General features: G+C 51.2%; 1 protein-coding gene and 5 non-coding genes across 6 annotated transcripts; 3 read left to right on the top strand and 3 right to left on the bottom strand.

Moving 5' to 3' along the window:
- The first annotated feature begins 1,149 nt into the window (after positions 1-1,149).
- Positions 1,150-1,221, top strand: TRNAG-UCC (transfer RNA glycine (anticodon UCC)). The gene has a single exon. It is a non-coding gene; the product is annotated as a tRNA-Gly (tRNA).
- Positions 1,222-1,589: 368 nt separating this feature from the next.
- TRNAG-UCC (transfer RNA glycine (anticodon UCC)) lies at positions 1,590-1,661 on the bottom strand. The gene has a single exon. It is a non-coding gene; the product is annotated as a tRNA-Gly (tRNA).
- Positions 1,662-2,421: 760 nt separating this feature from the next.
- Positions 2,422-2,493, top strand: TRNAG-UCC (transfer RNA glycine (anticodon UCC)). Its single transcript has one exon. It is a non-coding gene; the product is annotated as a tRNA-Gly (tRNA).
- Positions 2,494-2,733: 240 nt separating this feature from the next.
- Positions 2,734-2,805, top strand: TRNAG-UCC (transfer RNA glycine (anticodon UCC)). The gene has a single exon. It is a non-coding gene; the product is annotated as a tRNA-Gly (tRNA).
- A 343-nt stretch (positions 2,806-3,148) lies between these two features.
- Positions 3,149-3,220, bottom strand: TRNAG-UCC (transfer RNA glycine (anticodon UCC)). Its single transcript has one exon. It is a non-coding gene; the product is annotated as a tRNA-Gly (tRNA).
- A 1,234-nt stretch (positions 3,221-4,454) lies between these two features.
- On the bottom strand, positions 4,455-18,329 carry ZMPSTE24 (zinc metallopeptidase STE24). Its single transcript, XM_078879876.1, has 10 exons — positions 18,179-18,329; positions 15,449-15,598; positions 14,771-14,857; positions 13,479-13,595; positions 12,521-12,673; positions 11,695-11,836; positions 9,261-9,511; positions 8,655-8,750; positions 7,048-7,191; positions 4,455-5,655 (listed from the first exon to the last, which is right to left on the bottom strand). Exons 1-10 carry the CDS (start codon positions 18,263-18,265, stop codon positions 5,428-5,430), a joined length of 1,455 nt encoding a protein of 484 aa, XP_078736002.1. The 5' UTR covers positions 18,266-18,329; the 3' UTR covers positions 4,455-5,427.
- Between the last annotated feature and the right edge of the window lie 1,093 nt (positions 18,330-19,422).

The raw sequence follows: 19,422 nt of genomic DNA, 5'->3' as shown, positions 1-19,422 counted from the left end.
CGCCATTTTGTGCGCGCACAGAAAACCAAAGCGATGTGCATGCGCTGGGCCGCCATTTTGTGCGCGCACAGAAAACCACAGCGATGTGCATGCGCTGGGCCGCCATTTTGTGCGCGCACAGAAAACCAAAGCGATGTGCATGCGCTGGGCCGCCATTTTGTGCGCGCACAGAAAACCAAAGCGATGTGCATGCGCTGGGCCGCCATTTTGTGCGCGCGCGGGAAACCACAGCGATGTGGATGCGCTGGGCCGCCATTTTGTGCGCGCACAGAAAACCAAAGCGATGTGCATGCGCTGGGCCGCCATTTTGTGCGCGCACAGAAAACCAAAGCGATGTGCATGCGCTGGGCCGCCATTTTGTGCGCGCACAGAAAACCAAAGCGATGTGCATGCGCTGGGCCGCCATTTTGTGCGCGCGCGGGAAACCACAGCGATGTGGATGTGCTGGGCCGCCATTTTGTGCGCGCACAGAAAACCAAAGCGATGTGCATGCGCTGGGCCGCCATTTTGTGCGCGCGCGGGAAACCACAGCGATGTGCATGCGCTGGGCCGCCATTTTGTGCGCGCACAGAAAACCAAAGCGATGTGCATGCGCTGGGCCGCCATTTTGGGCGCGCTCGTGCGGGAAGCCGTGGAGACGCGGGTCGCGCATGCTGCCGCCATTTTGTACGTGCACGGGTTACACGTGTGAACCATTTCTGGGCAAGAGCAGGCGGTTTTTTTTCGTGTCACGTCGATTTTACATAATTTGTGACGAAAAATGTTGATACTGAGGCAACCCTGAAGCGTGACTTATTTGCCCAGTACATGGGTCACCCTGGAAGCATGAGTTCCTTGACCCGGGATGTTGTACCTTTGGGTGCAGCATACTGGCTCGACCTTGAAGCGTGACTTCCTTGAGCCATTTTCTTGGTTCTTTCGGTAAAGTCTGTCGCAAGTCGAGAATTTTTTTTTTCATTTATTCATTTTAACAGTTGAGATGGATTCGGGAGATCAGCTGTGAGTGGTAACATTTTCATCGCAAGATCGAGAGTGTGGCAGCGGATTAGAGGAGGAGGCCTTCATCCAGCAGTGGATTGAGCCTGGCTCACCATGTTGATGGTAGTGATGATGATGAGTGGGTCAACAGCAAGATGCTCAACAGCAACAGCGACAGTGGTATAGTGGTGAGCATAGCTGCCTTCCAAGCAGTTGACCCGGGTTCGATTCCCGGCTGTCGCAGTGGTCATTGATTATTTTGATTTGTCCGAGTTGAACTCAGTTAGAGAAAGAGGTCACAGTGGGAGTCGCCATGAGCTGTTGCTGCGGGTAGCCTCGTGCAAGGCGGCACAGCAAGTAGGACTCCCCATCCTGCATCGTCATCAGCAGCCGCGATCAATCCACTGCTGGATGAAGAGCTGGTGAGGTCACTTCACGAGTTGAGTTTGTGTCGATTGTGCTCGTGGATCAATGGAGCGGCAGCATCACCACAATAATTTGTCTAATTTAAACGAAACATCGCTTTGTGTTGCACGCGGTCGGTTTTTGTTTACTCGTTATGGACGAGGCGCCTCTATTTAAATACAAAAAAAATATATAAAACTTAAGCTTGCGACAGCCGTGAATCAAACCCGGGTCAACTGCTTGGAAGGCAGCTATGCTCACCACTATACCACCGTCGCTGCTGCTGTTGAGCAGCTTGCTGTTGCTGTTGAGCAGCTTGCTGTTGACCCACTCATTGTCAACATCATCAGCCAGGCTCAATCCGCTGCTGGATGAAGACCTCTTCCCAAAATCCGTTGCCACCCTCTCGCTCCTGCGATGGAACAAAAAATCACCACTCGGAGATGACCTCCTAAATCCCACATCGCATCATACCCCCCGGCAGAGGAGGATCGGTAGCAGACCGCCGTCACCCCCCCCACCCCCGATGGAGCTGTTCCGAGCCCCGCGTGCTCGATGGATGATGAAGGCCTTGGATAGTCATCTCACGAGATGAGAGACACAAGATCTGTGGAGGGTGCTTCTTACAAGGCAGCACAGCAAGTAGGATCCTCATCCTAACCTGCCGAAGGAGGGTGCCACACAAACGAGACGCATTCTAAACTAAACTTTATTCATATTGGAGCAGGTTGCTTCTCTCCGCTTGCCTGCGCGAAGAGTGAGCCACCAGTTTTACTAAATTCTTGGCACGACACTTCGTCTACAATTAAGTCAGGGTCTAACACGCAGGAGCAGGCTGTCGCAATCAATGTTAGCCATAGCAGAGGTTTTAGTTGTGATCGGGCCCAGAAAAAGCCCGATTATGGATGTGACAAAGGCCTTAGTCCAGCTGTAGATTGAGCATGGTTGATGATGATGTGGCTGATGATGATGATAGTGGTGATGATGGTGGTGATGATGATGATGAGTGGGTCAACAGCAAGCTGCCCAACAGCAACAGCGACAGTGGTATAGTGGTGAGCATAGCTGCCTTCCAAGCAGTTGACCCGGGTTCGATTCCCGGCTGTCGCAAGTCTGAGATTTTTTTTTCATTTATTAATTTTAACAGCTGAGATGGATTCAGGAGATCAGCTGTGAGTGGTAACATTTTCATCGCAGGATCGAGAGTGTGGCAACAGATTAGAGGAGGAGGCCTTCATCCAGCAGTGGATTGAGCCTGGCTCACCATGTTGATGGTGGTGATGATGATGATGATGAGTGGTGATGATGATGATGATGAGTGGGTCAACAGCAAGCTGCTCAACAGCAACAGCGACAGTGGTATAGTGGTGAGCATAGCTGCCTTCCAAGCAGTTGACCCGGGTTCGATTCCCGGCTGTCGCAGTGGTCATTGATTATTTTGATTTATCCGAGTTGAGCTCAGATGGAGAGAGAGGTCACAGTGGGAGTGCCTCGTGCAAGGCGGCACAGCAAGTCGGACTCCCCATCCTGCATCGTCATCAGCAGCCGCGATCAATCTACTGCTGGATGAAGGCCTGGTGAGGTCACTTCACAAGTTGAGTTTTTGTCGATTGTGCTCGTGGATCAATAGAGCGGCAGCATCACCACAATAATTTGTCTAATTTAAACGAAACGTCGCTTTGTGTTGCACGCGGTCGGTTTTTGTTCACTCGCTATGGATGAGGCGCCTCGATTTAAATAGAAAAAAATATATAAAACTTTAGCTTGCGACAGCCGGGAATCGAACCCGGGTCAACTGCTTGGAAGGCAGCTATGCTCACCACTATACCACTGTCGCTGTTGTTGAAGAGCAGCTTACTGTTGACCCACTTATCATCATCATCATCAGCCAGGCTCAATCCACTACTGGATAAAGGCCTCCTCTTCCCAAAATCCGTTGCCACCCTCTCGCTCCTGGAACAAAAATTCACCACTCGAAGATGACCTAAATCCCACATTGCATCGGACCCCCGGCAGAGGAGGATCGGCAGCAGACCGACGTCACCCCCCCCTCCGATGGAGCTGTTCCGAGCCCCGCGTGGTCGCCCCCCCCCCACCACCAGCCGCAGTGTCACCACTCAGCCACACGGGGGCGCGCGCGAGACCCACGAGCACCCCGGACGCTGCCGGCGCGTGACGCGGGTGTTGTGACCCGCTAAGGCGCCGCTTGGCCACGCCCACACCGCACCAGCCACACTCGGCCGCACGGGATAACCACAGCGCGCTAAACCACCGTGCCACAGACTCCCTCTCTCGTGCCGGATTGTCCTTGACGGCAAAAGTTGCTGTGAATGCAACGGGGCCCACGCACTTTCAAGGGCCCAGCGCTAAATGCTTTCAAGTTTTCAATTCCGGTTCGGCGATTCTGCACTTGCTCTATTACTATAGTACTATACCGCCTTCAACTTTTATGAACGACTGGGTGTTTAAGGTTAGCGATTTGTCGTATTATCCGGCTGTATAGTAAATAACAAAAAATACAATTACTTTACTGTGCAAGCTAAAAATTTGTTTAATATTTACGTTTTTTTATTTAGGGCCCCTTTATATCATGTTACAGGCCCCGCACTTAGCTTCATCTGGCACTGCTCCCCTCGCGCCCCTGACGCAAGCACCCCAACCACCACAACCACCGCACACACGACGATGTCCGCACTCCCCCACACCGCACCAGCCGCAGGATCGCGACTCCACGACACGGAGGCCCACAGATACATCCCGCGTAACGTCCAGTGCCGGATGAAGCTAGGTTGTGTAGCATATGTTGTTATAAAGGGGCCATAAATTTAAACAAAACGTAAATATTAAAACACAATATTTTTTACTTGCATAATTAAGTAATTTTATTTTTTTCATTTGTTTATTTAAGCCGAGCTCAATAAAAGACATCTTTGGACGAAACGAGAATCTAACAGCCGTGTGCACGACTGAGTGGGAGTCTGACAAAACACAAAGGGAAAAATATCATTTCACTAGTTAACCGGATTAGGAATCGTAATAGTGACACGTCAATAAAAGTCCACAGCTGTTCAAATCCTTTACATTTTTATTTGATTCAAGTTTGAACGCTGTGTGTGTCTTGGTGTCTTGGTGGGGAGCGGTGGTGTAGTGGTTAGTGCGCTGTGCTACGAACCCGGCGACCCGAGTTTGATTCCCGCTCACGGCCAACATCAATGACGATTACCTGAACCGGTCCTGGGCTTCCCCTAGGTCGACTTAGCCACAAATCAGTACCTGGTGCGGTGTGTAAAAACATCACCACTGGGGAGACAAAGGCGGCTGGGCGTGGTGCCGGCCTTCATAGGTGCTGCTCGCTAACAGCACTTGCCCCAACAGTCTATTATGGCTACACAGGGGATCTTTGTCTTATGTGTGCGTTTGTAAGCAGGTGTATGTATACGTGTGCGTGTGTATACATGTGCGTGTTTGGCCGCATAGAGGGGGCTAAATGGGCACACGGGCTGGAGAGAAGATGGACTGATGCGGTACGGGAGAATGTGGAGCCGAGTGGACTTGCCGAATACTGGTAACAAGGGTGTCAATATCGGCCTCTATGGAGGAGGCTCGTGAAAGCCGCTACTGAGCAGTTGGAGGCAGTCGCCCACCAAAAACAGGGCAGAGGAGCGACGCTCACAACAAGCGGAGCGCCAGATGGCTAAAATGCTGAAAGTTAGCACAGTACGGGGTACAGTTGGTGCATCTACCAGTCATATCGGTCAACCAACCCATAGCAACTGGATCTGGCCCGTGACCTCCTGTCAGCGAGCCTCCGACACTTCACGTGACCTCAAAGTGCACCTAGCCTGGCACAGGCGCCGTGCTGACGTCGCCATCACTTAGTGGCGATTGGCGGTTGTATTGGTATTGGGGAGCGGTGGTGTAGCGGTGAGCGCGCTGCCCCTCTGAACCCGGCCGCCTCAGTTTGAGTGAGCGTGCGTGTCCGTGCGTGTGAGTCCGTGTACGTGTGCGTGTCTGCATGCGTGCTGTACGGGGGGGCGGGGACCCTCAGTCGTCCTTGCGAGCGTCCCCCAGCGCGCGCAGCCTCTCGAGGAGCGGCGGGTGCGAGTATCGCCAAGCCGAGTAGAGCCAGTCGGCCACGGGCAGTCCCAGGTTGTCGCTGCTCAGCTTGACGAGCGCCGAGCGGAGGGCCGTCGCCCGCCCCAGCGAGGCCGCGAACGCGTCGGCGGCGAACTCGAAACGTCGGCTCAGCACCGTCAGCACCACGGACAGCAGCTGCGGTCAAACGCGCGCACACACACACACGCACCAATACCAATAACCACCATTTTCCACTAAGTGACGGTGACGTCACCAAGGAGCCTGTGGCAGGCCAGGTGCACCTTGAGGCCACGTGAGGTCTCGAACACCCGCTGGCAGGAGGTCACGGGACAGACCCAGATGCCACAGGTCGACTGACTGAGACGACTGGCTGATGCACCAGCTGTGCCCCCTACTGTGCCAACTTGCTGTGCTTTAGCCACCCGGCGCTCCGCTCGTTGTTGTGAGCGTGGCTCCTCCGCCCTCCGTTGTTGTTGGAGCTGGAGGAGTACACTGATGGGACTTTGTCCAGATCTTTCAAAGATTTGTGAGCTCTTCACACAATCCAGCCTGGTTAAACCCAGGATGGATCGTAGGCAGGCCACTCGAAATGCTTCTAACCAGCGAAGATGTTCCATTAGGGGGGTCCACGTTTCGCAAGCGTAGAGAATGAGAGCATGACTCTGGCCGAGATGGCCCGAAGCTTCGTGTGGAGCGACAGACCAGGTAGCTTCCATAATTCCACTCAACTGATTCGGAGTGAGACCTCTGCTGTCAAACCGGAGCTGGTCATAAGCACACTGCCCAGGTATGGAAAACTCTCCACAACTGCCCCATCACCAATGGAGAGTTGAGGGGGTGGAGTTGTTTGCTGACACAAAATACCCAGGCAGGTGCTTAGTTTTGATGGGGTTTATGGTAAGGTCCCACCTCTTAGTGAAAGGTTCAGCAGCAGCGCTTCCAACTCCTCCTCTGAGTGAGCAGCAATCACCAAATCATCAGCATACGTAAAATAGTTGACCAATAGGGAGCCATATTTTGACTGCACTCGGGCATTGATTAACCTCCCATTGGAGGGGGTGGGTGGCCAACACCACGCCCGGCTGCCTTTGTCTCCCCAGTGACGATGTTTACGACACACCGCAACACCAGCTACTCATTTGAGGCCGAGTCGATCTAAGGGAGGCCCAGAACCGGTTCAGATAATCGTCACCGGTGTTGGTGGGGGTGAGCAGGAGTCGAACTCAGGTCCCTGCCAGGTTCGACGCGTAGCGTAGCGCTAACTACTGCGCCACCAATCAATCGTACACACACACGTTCACTCACACGCACTCACTTACACATGCATTAATTTATACACGCGTTCACGCACACACACGTTCACGCACACGTGTTCACTTTCACGCGCTCACTCACGCACGCGTTCACTCACACACGTTCACGCACACGTGTTCACTTTCACGCGCTCACTCACGCACGCGCTCACTCACGCACGCGTTCACTCACACACGCGCACGCGTGTTCACTTTCACGCGCTCACTCACGCTAACTCTGTCACTCCCTCATCAGCTGGGCCCCCACGCGCACCTCGTTGTAGGGAGAGAAGACGAACTGGAAGATGATGATGAGGCCAATCAGAGTGGGCCGCTCGTCGTGGAAGCCGAAGGCGGCGAAGAGCTCGGGGCGGCCGATCAGAGCAGCGAACAGAGAGAAGCACAGCAGGGAGTTCACCTGCACACGTGCGCACACAGACACACACACAGACACACACAGACAAAACAAAGACACACGCACACAGAAAAAACAAAGACACACAGACACACACACACACAGATACACACACAGACACAGAGACACACACAGACACACAGACACACAGAGATACACACACAGACACACAGAGACACAGACAAAACAAAGACACACAGACACACAGAAATACACAGACACACACACACACACAGATACACACACAGACACGCACACACAGACACAGACACACACACAGAGACACACACACAGACACACAGAGACACACAGAGACACGCACAGACACACACAGAGACACAGAGACACACACACACAGAGACACAGAGACACACACACAGAGATACACACACAGAAACACACACACAGAGACACACACAGACAGAGACACACACAGACACACACACAGAGACACACAGACACACACAGAGACACACACACAGACGCACAAAGATGGTGGCGACACGTTAACTACCTTGCAGGAGGTCGTGAGATCGACCTAGAGGAGGCCCAGGCACCGGTTCAGATCATCGTCACTGGCGGTGTTGGCGGCCGTGGGGGGGAATCGAACTCGGGTCGCCGGGTTCGTAGCGTAGCGCTAACCGCTAGGAAATTGATTTTGCGCTTGAACCAATTTCCTTTATGATAGAAATTATGACATCACACGTTGCAGGCACCTCATGATTGGTCGACATGAAACGATGCGTAGTGATGGGTTGTGGGGTCTGACATTTGAGAAGCCCTGTCGTACAGAGTGTGTTGTATATGTTCATGAGTTTTCTAGTTTTTCATCAAGCACCGCTACCAATATAACCGCCATTCGCCACTAAGTGACGGTGACGTCACCACGTCGCCTGTGCCAGGCTAGGTGCACTTTGAGGCTGCCACGTGAAGTGTCGAAGGTTCGCTGGCTGACAGGAGGTCACGGGACAGACCCAGCAGGTGCCACGGGTCGTCTGACTGAGATGACCGGCAGATGCACCACCACCAGCTGTACCCCCCTACTGTGCCAGGCTAGGTGCAGGAGGTCACGTGACAGACCCAGCAGGTGCCATGGGTCGTCTGACTGAGATGACCGGCAGATGCACCACCACCAGCTGTACCCCCCTACTGTGCCAGGCTAGGTGCAGGAGGTCACGTGACAGACCCAGCAGGTGCCATGGGTCGTCTGACTGAGGTGACCGGCAGATGCACCACCACCAGCTGTACCCCCCTACTGTGCTGTATTTTATCCGCCCGGCGCTCCGCTCGTTGTTGTGAGCGTCGCTCCTCTGCCCTCCGTTGTTGCTGGAGGGCGACTGCCTCCAACTGCCCAGTAGCAGCGTCCTTCACGAGCCTCCTCCTCCATAAAGCACCACCACATACATACAAATACACGGAGTACACGCATGTGCAAGACGTGCCCAGGCGCGCCCGCGTCCACTCGCCTGGCTGATGACGAGGTTCTTGGTGGTGTGACCCAGTTTCCAGTGGCCAAGTTCATGGCCTAAGACAGCCAGCACCTCCTCATTGGAGCAGCCGAGCTGATGACATCATCATCATTAACATCGTCATCATTATCATTATCTCATCATTAACATCGCCATCGTCATCATCATTAACATCATTACTATTGTCATTACCATCATCATCGCCATCCTCATCATCATTAACATCGCCATCATCATTAACATCACCATCGTCATTAACATCGTCGTTAACATTAACATCATTAACATCATGAACATCATTCACATCATGAACATCATTAACATTAATATCAACATACACACACACACTACAACACACACACACACTACAACACACACACACTACAACATACACACACACACTACAACACACACACACTACAACACACACACACACTACAACACACACACACACTACAACATACACACACACACTACAACATACACACACACACTACAACACACACACACTACAACACACACACACACTACAACACACACACACACTACAACACACACACACACTACAACATACACACACAAGTACATAGAGGAATAAGTCACCTTGGCATCTTTCTTCTCCTTAGGCTCCTCCCCCTTCCCCTGGGGCACCTCCCCCTGTGGCTCCTTCCCCTGTGGCTCCTCCCCCTTCCCCTGGGGCTCCTCCCCCTCCCCCCGTGGCTCCTCCCCCTTCCCCTGTGGCTCCTCCCCCTGGGGCTCCACCCCCTTTGCGAGCAGCGTGTCGAACAGGACGATCCTCTTGTTTTTGTAGAATCCGTAGAAGTAGGCGTTGCTGTGTGACGAGCGCTTGGAACCTGGGGCGAGGCACGGGGGGGGGGGGGTGACCAATCTATCTCCACCGTCACCACCACCGCCATCATCACGATCGCCGTCATCACAATCATCGTCATCATCACAATCATCGTCGCCACAATCGCTGTCATCACAATCACCAAACATCACAATCGCCGTCATCACAATCGCCATCGTCACAATCATCATCATCATCATCACAATCATCGTCGTCACAATCATCATCGTCAAAATCATCGTCATCACAATCATCGTTATCACAATCATCATCATCATCACAATCATCGTCATCACAATCATCATCGTCACAATCATCATCACAATCGTCATCATCACGATCATCGTCGTCACGATCATCATCACAATCATCATCATCACAATCATCATCATCACAATCATCATCACAATCATCGTCATCATAATCATCATCACAATCATCATCATCATCACAATCATTGTCGTCACAATCGTCGTCACAATCATCGTCGTCACAATCGCCGTCGTCACAATCGTCATCATCGCAATCGCCGTTGTCACAATCATTGTCCTCACAATCATCGTCGTCACAATCGTCATCACAATGGCCGTCGTCGTCACAATCATCATCATCACAATCATCATCATCACAATCATCATCATCACAATCATCGTCGTCACAATCATCATCATCACAATCGTCGTCGTCACGATCATCATCACAATCATCATCATCACAATCATCATCATCACAATCATCATCACAATCATCATCATCACAATCATCATCATCACAATCGTCATCGTCACGATCATCATCATCACAATCATCATCATCACAATCATCATCACAATCATCACAATCATCATCATCATCACAATCATCATCATCGTCATAATCGTCGTCCTCACGATCATCATCATCACAATCATCATCATCATCATCATCACAATCATCACAATCATCATCATCATCACAATCATCATCATCACAATCGTCGTCGTCACGATCATCATCATCACAATCATCATCACAATCATCGTCATCATAATCATCATCACAATCATCATCATCATCATCACAATCATTGTCGTCACAATCGTCGTCACAATCATCGTCGTCACAATCGCCGTCGTCACAATCGTCATCATCGCAATCGCCGTTGTCACAATCATTGTCCTCACAATCATCATCGTCACAATCGTCATCACAATGGCCGTCGTCGTCACAATCATCATCATCACAATCATCATCATCACAATCATCATCATCACAATCATCGTCGTCACAATCATCATCATCACAATCGTCGTCGTCACGATCATCATCACAATCATCATCATCATCATCACAATCATCATCATCATCATCACAATCATCATCATCACAATCATCATCATCACAATGGTCATCGTCACGATCATCATCATCACAATCATCATCATCACAATCATCATCACAATCATCACAATCATCATCATCATCACAATCATCATCATCGTCATAATCGTCGTCCTCACGATCATCATCATCACAATCATCATCATCATCATCACAATCATCACAATCATCATCATCACAATCATCATCATCACAATCGTCGTCGTCACGATCATCATCATCACAATCATCATCATCACAATCATCATCATCACAATCATCATCATCATCACAATCATCATCATCACAATCATCATCATCACAATCGTCGTCGTCACGATCATCATCATCACAATCATCATCATCACAATCATCATCATCACAATCATCGTCGTCACAATCATCATCATCACAATCGTCGTCGTCACGATCATCATCATCACAATCATCATCATCACAATCATCATCATCACAATCATCATCATCACAATCATCATCATCACAATCGTCGTCGTCACGATCATCATCATCACAATCATCATCACAATCATCACAATCATCATCACAATCATCATCATCGTCATAATCGTCGTCCTCACGATCATCATCATCACAATCATCATCATCATCACAATCATCATCATCATCACAATCGCCGTCGTCACAATCATCGTCATCGTCACCATGTGACTGCTGCTGCTGCCCTCCACGTGCGGAGGGGGGGATGTGGGAAGGGAGCAGGCGGTGTGGGGGGCGGGTGGCACATAGTGGGGGGCCCATGGGGGCACACGGGTGGGGGGGGGGGGTACGCTGGGGGGGGGGGGGCACCTTCCACGACGTAGATCTTGGTGAGGGGGAAAGCGATGGACGCAGCCATGGACTCGATTTCACGGCGGAGGGGGCCGTCGGGGAGGGGTGTGAAGCGGTCGAACAGCGGAGCGATGTAGTCCGCGTAGACCGTGATCAGCAGCTGGGGGCAGACGCGGGGAGGGGGTGAGAGACACGCCGGCGTGCTGCACTAGTACACTGCACTATACACTACACTACTATACACTACGCTATACACTACACACTACTACACACTACACTACTATACACTACACTACTATACACTAGGCTATACACTACACACTACACTACACTATACACACTACACTACTATACACTACACTATACACTACGCTATACACTATACACTACACCACTATACACTACACTACACACTACTATACACTACACTACACACTAGTGCTGTACTAGTATACTACACTATACACTACACTATACACTACACTATACACTAGTGCTGTATTAGTATACTACACTATACACTACACTACTATACACTACATTATACACTACACTACTATACACTACACACTACACTAGTGCTGTATTAGTATACTACACTATACACTATATGCTACACTACACACTAGTGTTGTACTAGTATACTACACTATACACTACACTATACACTAGTGCTGTACTAGTATACTACACTATACACTACACTATACACTACACTACACACTAGTGTTGTACTAGTATACTACACTATACACTACACTACATACTAGTGTTGTACTAGTATACTACACTATACACAGAGACCCACAGACTTCATCCCACCCATAAACGGCAGAGCGCTTACGAGTGTGACGAGCAGAGTGAAGGCCCAGGCATAGAGGAAGAAGAGCGGCCCACCCCGCTGGATGATGTGTAGCAGTAGCGAGGAGATGGGCAGTACGATCATCTGCATCACCACCAGCTTCTTCAGCTGATCCTTCAGGAAGAAGCCCAGAGTCTGCGTGGTGTCCGTGGTGTCCGTGCGTTCGTGTGGAGAGAGGCACACGGAGGGACAAGGACAGAGGGGAGGGAGGAGGGGAGGGAGGGAGGGGAGGGATGGAAAATGTGTCAATGTAAGATTTTTTTTTATTTAAAAAAAGGCCATAAAAGCCACAAATTTTAAACAAAAAAGCCGACGTGACGAACGGAGCAAAGTGCCAAATATCCGAGCACGATTTTGCTTCTTCTGATTGAACAAAAATATGGAGGGAGAGAGAGAGAGACCATAGACTCACTGCACTTGAGGAGTCGGTTGTGATGGTGGTGGTGATGATGATGATGGTGGTGATGATGGTGGTGATGATGGTGGTGTTGATGGTGGTGTTGATGGTGGTGGTGATAGTGGTGGTGATGGTGATGATGATGGTGGTGATGGTGGTGATGATGATGATGGTGGTGGTGGTGATGATGGTGGTGGTGGTGATGATGGTGATGATGATGGTGGTGGTGGTGATGGTGGTGGTGATGATAGTGGTGATGATGATGGTGGTAGTGGTGATGATGATACGAGTGGTGATGATGATACGAGTGGTGATGATGATACGAGTGGTGATGATGATACGAGTGGTGATGATGATGGTAGTGATGATGATGATGGTGGTAGTGGTGATGATGATGGTGGTGGAGCTAGACAAGGGCACGAATAGGAAGACGGCGGATCTGACGGGGACGATCGAGTGATCGATCAAACGATTGATCGAGTGAGTGATCGATCGAGCGGTTGAGTGATCGATCGCAAGACACAGTGACAGACCCCACCCCACCTGCTTGTTGAAGCCGTGGCGCTCCTCCACCACGAAGTTGCCGTACAGGGACCAGGGCAGCGAGGTGGCGGCAGAGAAGAGCGACGCCAGCAGCAGGAAGAGGCACGAGCGCGACACCTGCGGCGGCGAGCGCACAAAGACAAAGATGCCCCCCCCAATATATCTAGAATTGAAGCTTTCGCAACTGCGGTAAAGTCGCGTACGTGGAAAAGAAATATGAATGAAATAAAATCAGATTAAAATAAATCGCGACGTTTCCAGCGCAACGCAAGCGCTCACCATCACGTGGCCTGAAAGTGCACATAGCCTGGCACAGGGTACCGTGGTGTCGTCACCGCCACTTAGCGGCATCACGGTGGCTAGGAGATGTTGACTACCTCGCCTGGTACGCAGGAGGTCGTGGTTCGATCCCGACCCTGATGCCTGCTGCTGTAGATTTGGAGTCTGCGTCTCTCTCTCATCATCATCATCACAACAGTGGCTAGGAGATGTTAACTCCCTCGTCTGGTGGACAGGAGGTCGTGGGTTCGATCCCGACCCTGACGCCTGCTGCTGCTGTAGTTTTGGAGTCTGCGTATCTGTCATCATCATCATCATCACGGTGGCTAGGAGATGTTGACTACCTCGCCTGGTGTACAGGAGGTCGTGGGTTCGATCCCGACCCTGACGATGCCTGCTGCTGAATATTTGGCGTCTCTCTCTCTCTCCCTGTGGCCGCGTGGATTTTTCTCCGGGTCCTGAGGTTTTTTTCCTTCCACGTTCAGAATCAACGTCGCCACGCATTCAGAGTATCTGGCTGCTGCTGTAAATTGCCACGTGATGATGATGACGATGAGCCCACTTCGTTGAGCTGCGATCGTTCGCGACGGCCAAACTCGCTTCTGACAGGGAGCTCTGTGGGGGCTTTGCCTGGTCAAATACAAAATTAACTCTAAATCCTTTATATGCGTGGCGGCTAGAGTCCTCTCGTCCTCTGGCTTGAGATGGCTGCCACCTATGGGTCAGATGATTGCATTGCACCATTAAGCAATTGGTAATTAAATATAATATTTTTGTCCTAAAAAGTGTACAATTTTGGAAAAAAAATTGCACGAACATTAATTGTCACGCACAACGAGTCTGTGTGGAAAATGTCAGCTCGATTGGATCACGGGAAGTGGGTTAAAAAACGACCGAAAGATTTGCACGGTCGTAAGCAAGCAAGCAAACTTAATATAAAGGGTTTAAAAATGGTAGCAGTTAAAGAGTTCAGTGGCGAACAGCTGCGGTTGTTGTTGTTGATGTTTCATTACCTCGTAGTCGGCCGAATAGCCCAGCCTCCGTACGAGGTCTCCAGTGAAGCTCCACAGATAGGGGATTCCGCCCAGCAGCAGGATCAACTAACACACACACACAGACAAAGACACGTTCCCCAACCCGGATAGCCTTTCGTAGGACGCTGGGGCAAGGGCTGTTTGCGAGCAGCAGGACCTGCGAAGGTTGGCACGGCGCACGAGGGGGTGGGTCGGTGGTGTCTAGAATAGTCTAATAATGTAGAGCATAGTAGTGTATAGTGTAGTGTAGTAGTGTATAGTGTAACATACTAGTGTATAGTGTAGTGTATAGTGTAGTGTAGTAGTGTGTAGTGTATAGTGTAGTGTATAGTGTAGTGTAGTAGTATGTAGTGTAGTGTAGTAGTGTATAGTGTAGTGTATAGTGTAGTAATAGTAGTGTATAGTGTAGTCTAGTGGTGTATAGTGTAGTGTAGTAGTGTATAGTGTAGTGCAGTGGTGTGTATAGTGTAGTGTAGTAGTGTGTAGTGTAGTAGTGTATAATGTAGTGCAGTGGAGTCTAGCGTAGTGGTGTATAGTCTAGTTTAGTCTAGTCTAGTGTAGTAGCGTATAGTCTATTCTAGCGTAGTGGTGTGTAGTCTAGTGTAGTGGAGTATAGTCTGGTGTAGTGTGGTCTAGCGTAGGGGCGTAGAGGCTCACGGTGGACTCTATCTGCGAGTAGAGGTTGGAGACGCTGCCGAAGGCTCCCTTGTCCAGCTGGTAGCTCCGCGCCTTGAGCAGCGTCTCCTGGGTCAGCGAGGAGCCCACCAACTCCGGTGGAACCGTGAGCGTAGAGAGGTGGACACGGCGCTGGGGGAAACGCACCGGGCGACATGGCGACATAAAAGGGGGAGACGCAACAACAACAACCGCCATTCGCCACTAAGTGCGGGCGACGTCACCACGGCGCTTCAAGTCACGCCGTGTGCACTTTAAGGCCACGTGAAGTGTCGAACGCCCACTGGCAGGAGGTCGTGGGACAGACTCAGGTGCCATGGGTTGACTGACCGAGATGACTGGCCGATGCACCACCTGTGCCCCCTACTGTGCCAACTTGCTGTGCTTTAGCCACCCGGCGCTCCGCTCGTTGTTGTGAGCGTCACTCCTCTGCCCTCCGTTGTTGCTGGAGGGCAACTGCCTCCAACTGCCCAGCAGCGTCCTTCACGAGTCTCTTCCACAGAGGCCGATCTTGACACCGCTGGTACCAGTCATCGGCAAGTCCACTCAGCTCCACGTCCTCCTGTACCACATCACTCCATCTCTTCTCTAGCCCGTGCCGTACCCGTTTAGCCCCCTCGATCCAGCCGAACAAAAGCTGTTTAGGTATGTAGTAGTTGGGCACGCAGGCTACACGACTCAGTCAACGCAGCCTTGCCTGCCAGAGAAGCTCACCGATGGGACATTGTCCAGATTTTTCAAGGATTTGTGAGCTCCTCACACAATCCAGCCTGGTAAAACCCAGGATAGATCCTAGGCAGGCAACTCTAAATGCTTCTAACCAGCGAAGATGTTCCATTAGTGGAGTCCACGTTTCACAAGCGTAGCGAAGGGGGAGCATGACTGGCCGAGGCCAGGTAGCTTCCACACAGCGTTACGCAGCCGATGAAAAGATAATTCCACTCAACTGATTCGGAGTGAGACCACTGTTGTCAAACCGGAGTTGGTCTTAGCACACTGCCCAGGCATGGAAAACTCTCCACTCTCTCCACAACTGCCCCATAACCAATTGGGAGTTGTGGGGGTGGAGTGTCCGATGGTACAAAATACCCAGGCAGGTGCTTAGTTTTGGTGGGGCTGATGGCAAAGCTCCACCTCTTAGTGGCACGTTGCAGGTTCAGCAGCAACACCTCCAACTCCTATGAGTGAGCAGAAATCACCAAATCGGCATACATAACATGGTTGACCAATAGGGAGCCATCCCTCAACCGCACCCGGCCATCGATCAGCCTTCCATTGTATCTGTACCAGATGGAGATTCCTCCTGCACAGCCATAAAAGGCTTCTTAAACTACGTAGTTAAAAAAATATTTTAAATAATGTGGCAGCCAGAGGACATCCCTGTCGCACCCCAAGGTGAACAGGGAATGACTCCGATTCCCAGCCACATAGTTTTACCTGGCCTGCTCACCATCATCCTGAGCAGAGGGTCAGGGACTCCAAAAGCACGAAGAACAACCCAGAGCCCAGGCCTATTGATGATATCATAGGCCTTGAACAGGTCAATAAAGCAGAGAAGTAGGTCTTGTTGGAATTTTCTACCATCTCTGCTGTAGCAGACGGACAGAAAATATGGCATCTGTGCAGGACCGCCCTTTCCTGAAATCGCATTGGGGCTCCGCAAGCCTCTCCTCAGCGTGCCTAGCAAGGCGATGTTGAATAATCCTTTCCAGGACATTTCCCGGCACACTGAGGAGTGAGATGCCCCTGTAGTTGTTACAGTCTGTGTGGCCCCCCTTCTTAAAGAGGTGGGCCACCAGGGCATCCTTCCAATCCTGCGGAACCCATCCAGTGGTCCAGATTGTTATGATGTCCTGTAGGGCAGTTTGCACACAAACACCACCCTCCCTCTGCATTTCCCTTGGGAGATCATCTCTGCCTGGCGCTTTTCCTGGTCTGAGACTCTGGATCGCCTTCAGTACTTCCTCAACAGATGGCACTTCAGCCAGCCACTCGCACGGGGACACACACACGGGGTGACACACGGGGAGACACACACACATGGGGAGACACACACACAGGCACACACACGGGGAGACACACACACAGACACACAGACTCACACACACGAGGTGATACACACACAGACACAGACTCACACACGCGGGGAGACACACACACAGACACACACACAGACTCACACATGCGGGGTCACACACAATCACATAGACTCACACACGCGGGGAGACACACACACCGACATACACACAGACTCACACATGCGAGGTCACACACATACACACACAGACACACACACAGACTCACACACACGAGGTGATACACACACAGACACACATACTCACACATGCGGGGTCACACACATACACACACAGACACACACACACAGACACACACACACACAGACTCACACATGCGGGGTCACACACTATGGACACAGCAGTGCATAGGCCGCGTGTCTGTGTGTGTGTCTGTGTGTGTGTCTGTCTGTGTGTATTTGTGTGTGTCCGTGTGTGTGTCTTTGTGTATCACCCAGTGTCTGTGTGTATCTGTGTGTGTCTGCGTGTGTGTGTCTTTGTGTATCACCCAGTGTCTGTGTGTGTCTGTGTTTGTGTGTGTATCACCTCGTGTGTGTGAGTCTGTGTGGTTGTGTGTCTGTGGTGCGACAGGAAGCGTCGTCCCTTCTCTCCCCCCCCCCGCCTCCCCCCCAGCTACCTGGCGGCGGTAGAGCAGCGCCTCCCAGGCGAACACGAGCCACGAGAAGGCGACCACCGAGACGAAGATCACCGCCTCCGCCTCCATCGCGGGTCAAGGTGCGAGTGTCCCGGGTCCCCACCGGGCAAACGCAGCCACGCCAATGGCAGGGGGGCGGGGCGGCGGAAGGGGGCGGGTCCCACCGTGAGCCAATCAGAACCCCGCATCCGCGGGATGGGCGGGGTTTGTATGAATTACGTGTTGATCACTGGCCAATCCGATGTGGGCGTTGACTAAATTATGATAATGAGATGGGGGCGGGGCGAAGATATTGGAGGGGTGTGGTTTAAGGGAGATCGCGAGCCAATCAGAACCCCGCATCCGCGAGATGGGCGGGGTTTGTATGAGTTACGTGTTGATCACTGGCCAATCCGATGTGGGCGTTCAATAAATTATGATAATCAGACGGGGGCGGGGCGAAGATATTGGAGGGGTGTGGTTTAAGGGAGATCGCGAGCCAATCAGAACCCCGTACCCGCGGGATGGGTGGGGGTTTCTCCGAAGCACGTGACGATCGCTAGCCAATCGGACATCGCGGGGTTCGCATTAATTATGAGAAAAGGGCGGGAACATTGCGAGCCAATCGTAAATTGCGATAGTGACGATCACGAGCCAATCCGGCGTCGGCGTCGCATAAATTATGGTAATGAGACAGGGGTGTGGGCGAATGCACTAGAGGGGTGTGGCTTAACGCATGATGGGGTTTTGTCCTAATGGCCAAATCTTTGTATTTGATTTATTTTCATTATTTTATTTTTAAAAATTTTTACTTTACCGAAAAAACCTAAGAGTAGTAATCTTTGTATCGTAAAAAATCGGTCGATTCCAGTTTAGATCGAGAATTGGATCTTTAAATACACGTCGATTCCCGTTCCAGTATTCCTTATATGGGCAAAGCCAACGCCCCCATTACTCCATGTATGGGCCTAAAACATTAACATAATTTATAATTAATTCTGCCACGGATTCCTTCCGCATTAACATAATTTATTATTCATATCGTCGTGGATTCCTTCAACTGGTGGCCACGGGAGGTGATGACAGGGGAGTCAGCATGCAGTGCGAAGGGACTAGTGGCCACGGGAGGTAATGACAGGGGAGTCAGTTGTGAGTGCGAAGGGACTGGTGGCCACGGGAGGTGATGACAGGGGAGTCAGCCTGCAGTGCGAAGGGACTGGTGGCCACGGGAGGTAATGACAGGGCAG

This window comes from Lampetra fluviatilis, chromosome 55 (genome assembly GCF_964198595.1).
Source record: "Lampetra fluviatilis chromosome 55, kcLamFluv1.1, whole genome shotgun sequence".
NCBI classification, from domain to species: Eukaryota; Metazoa; Chordata; class Hyperoartia; order Petromyzontiformes; family Petromyzontidae; genus Lampetra; species Lampetra fluviatilis.
The sequence above is the reverse complement of the archived record's forward strand: the minus strand, read 5'-3'. Positions and strand labels throughout refer to the sequence as shown.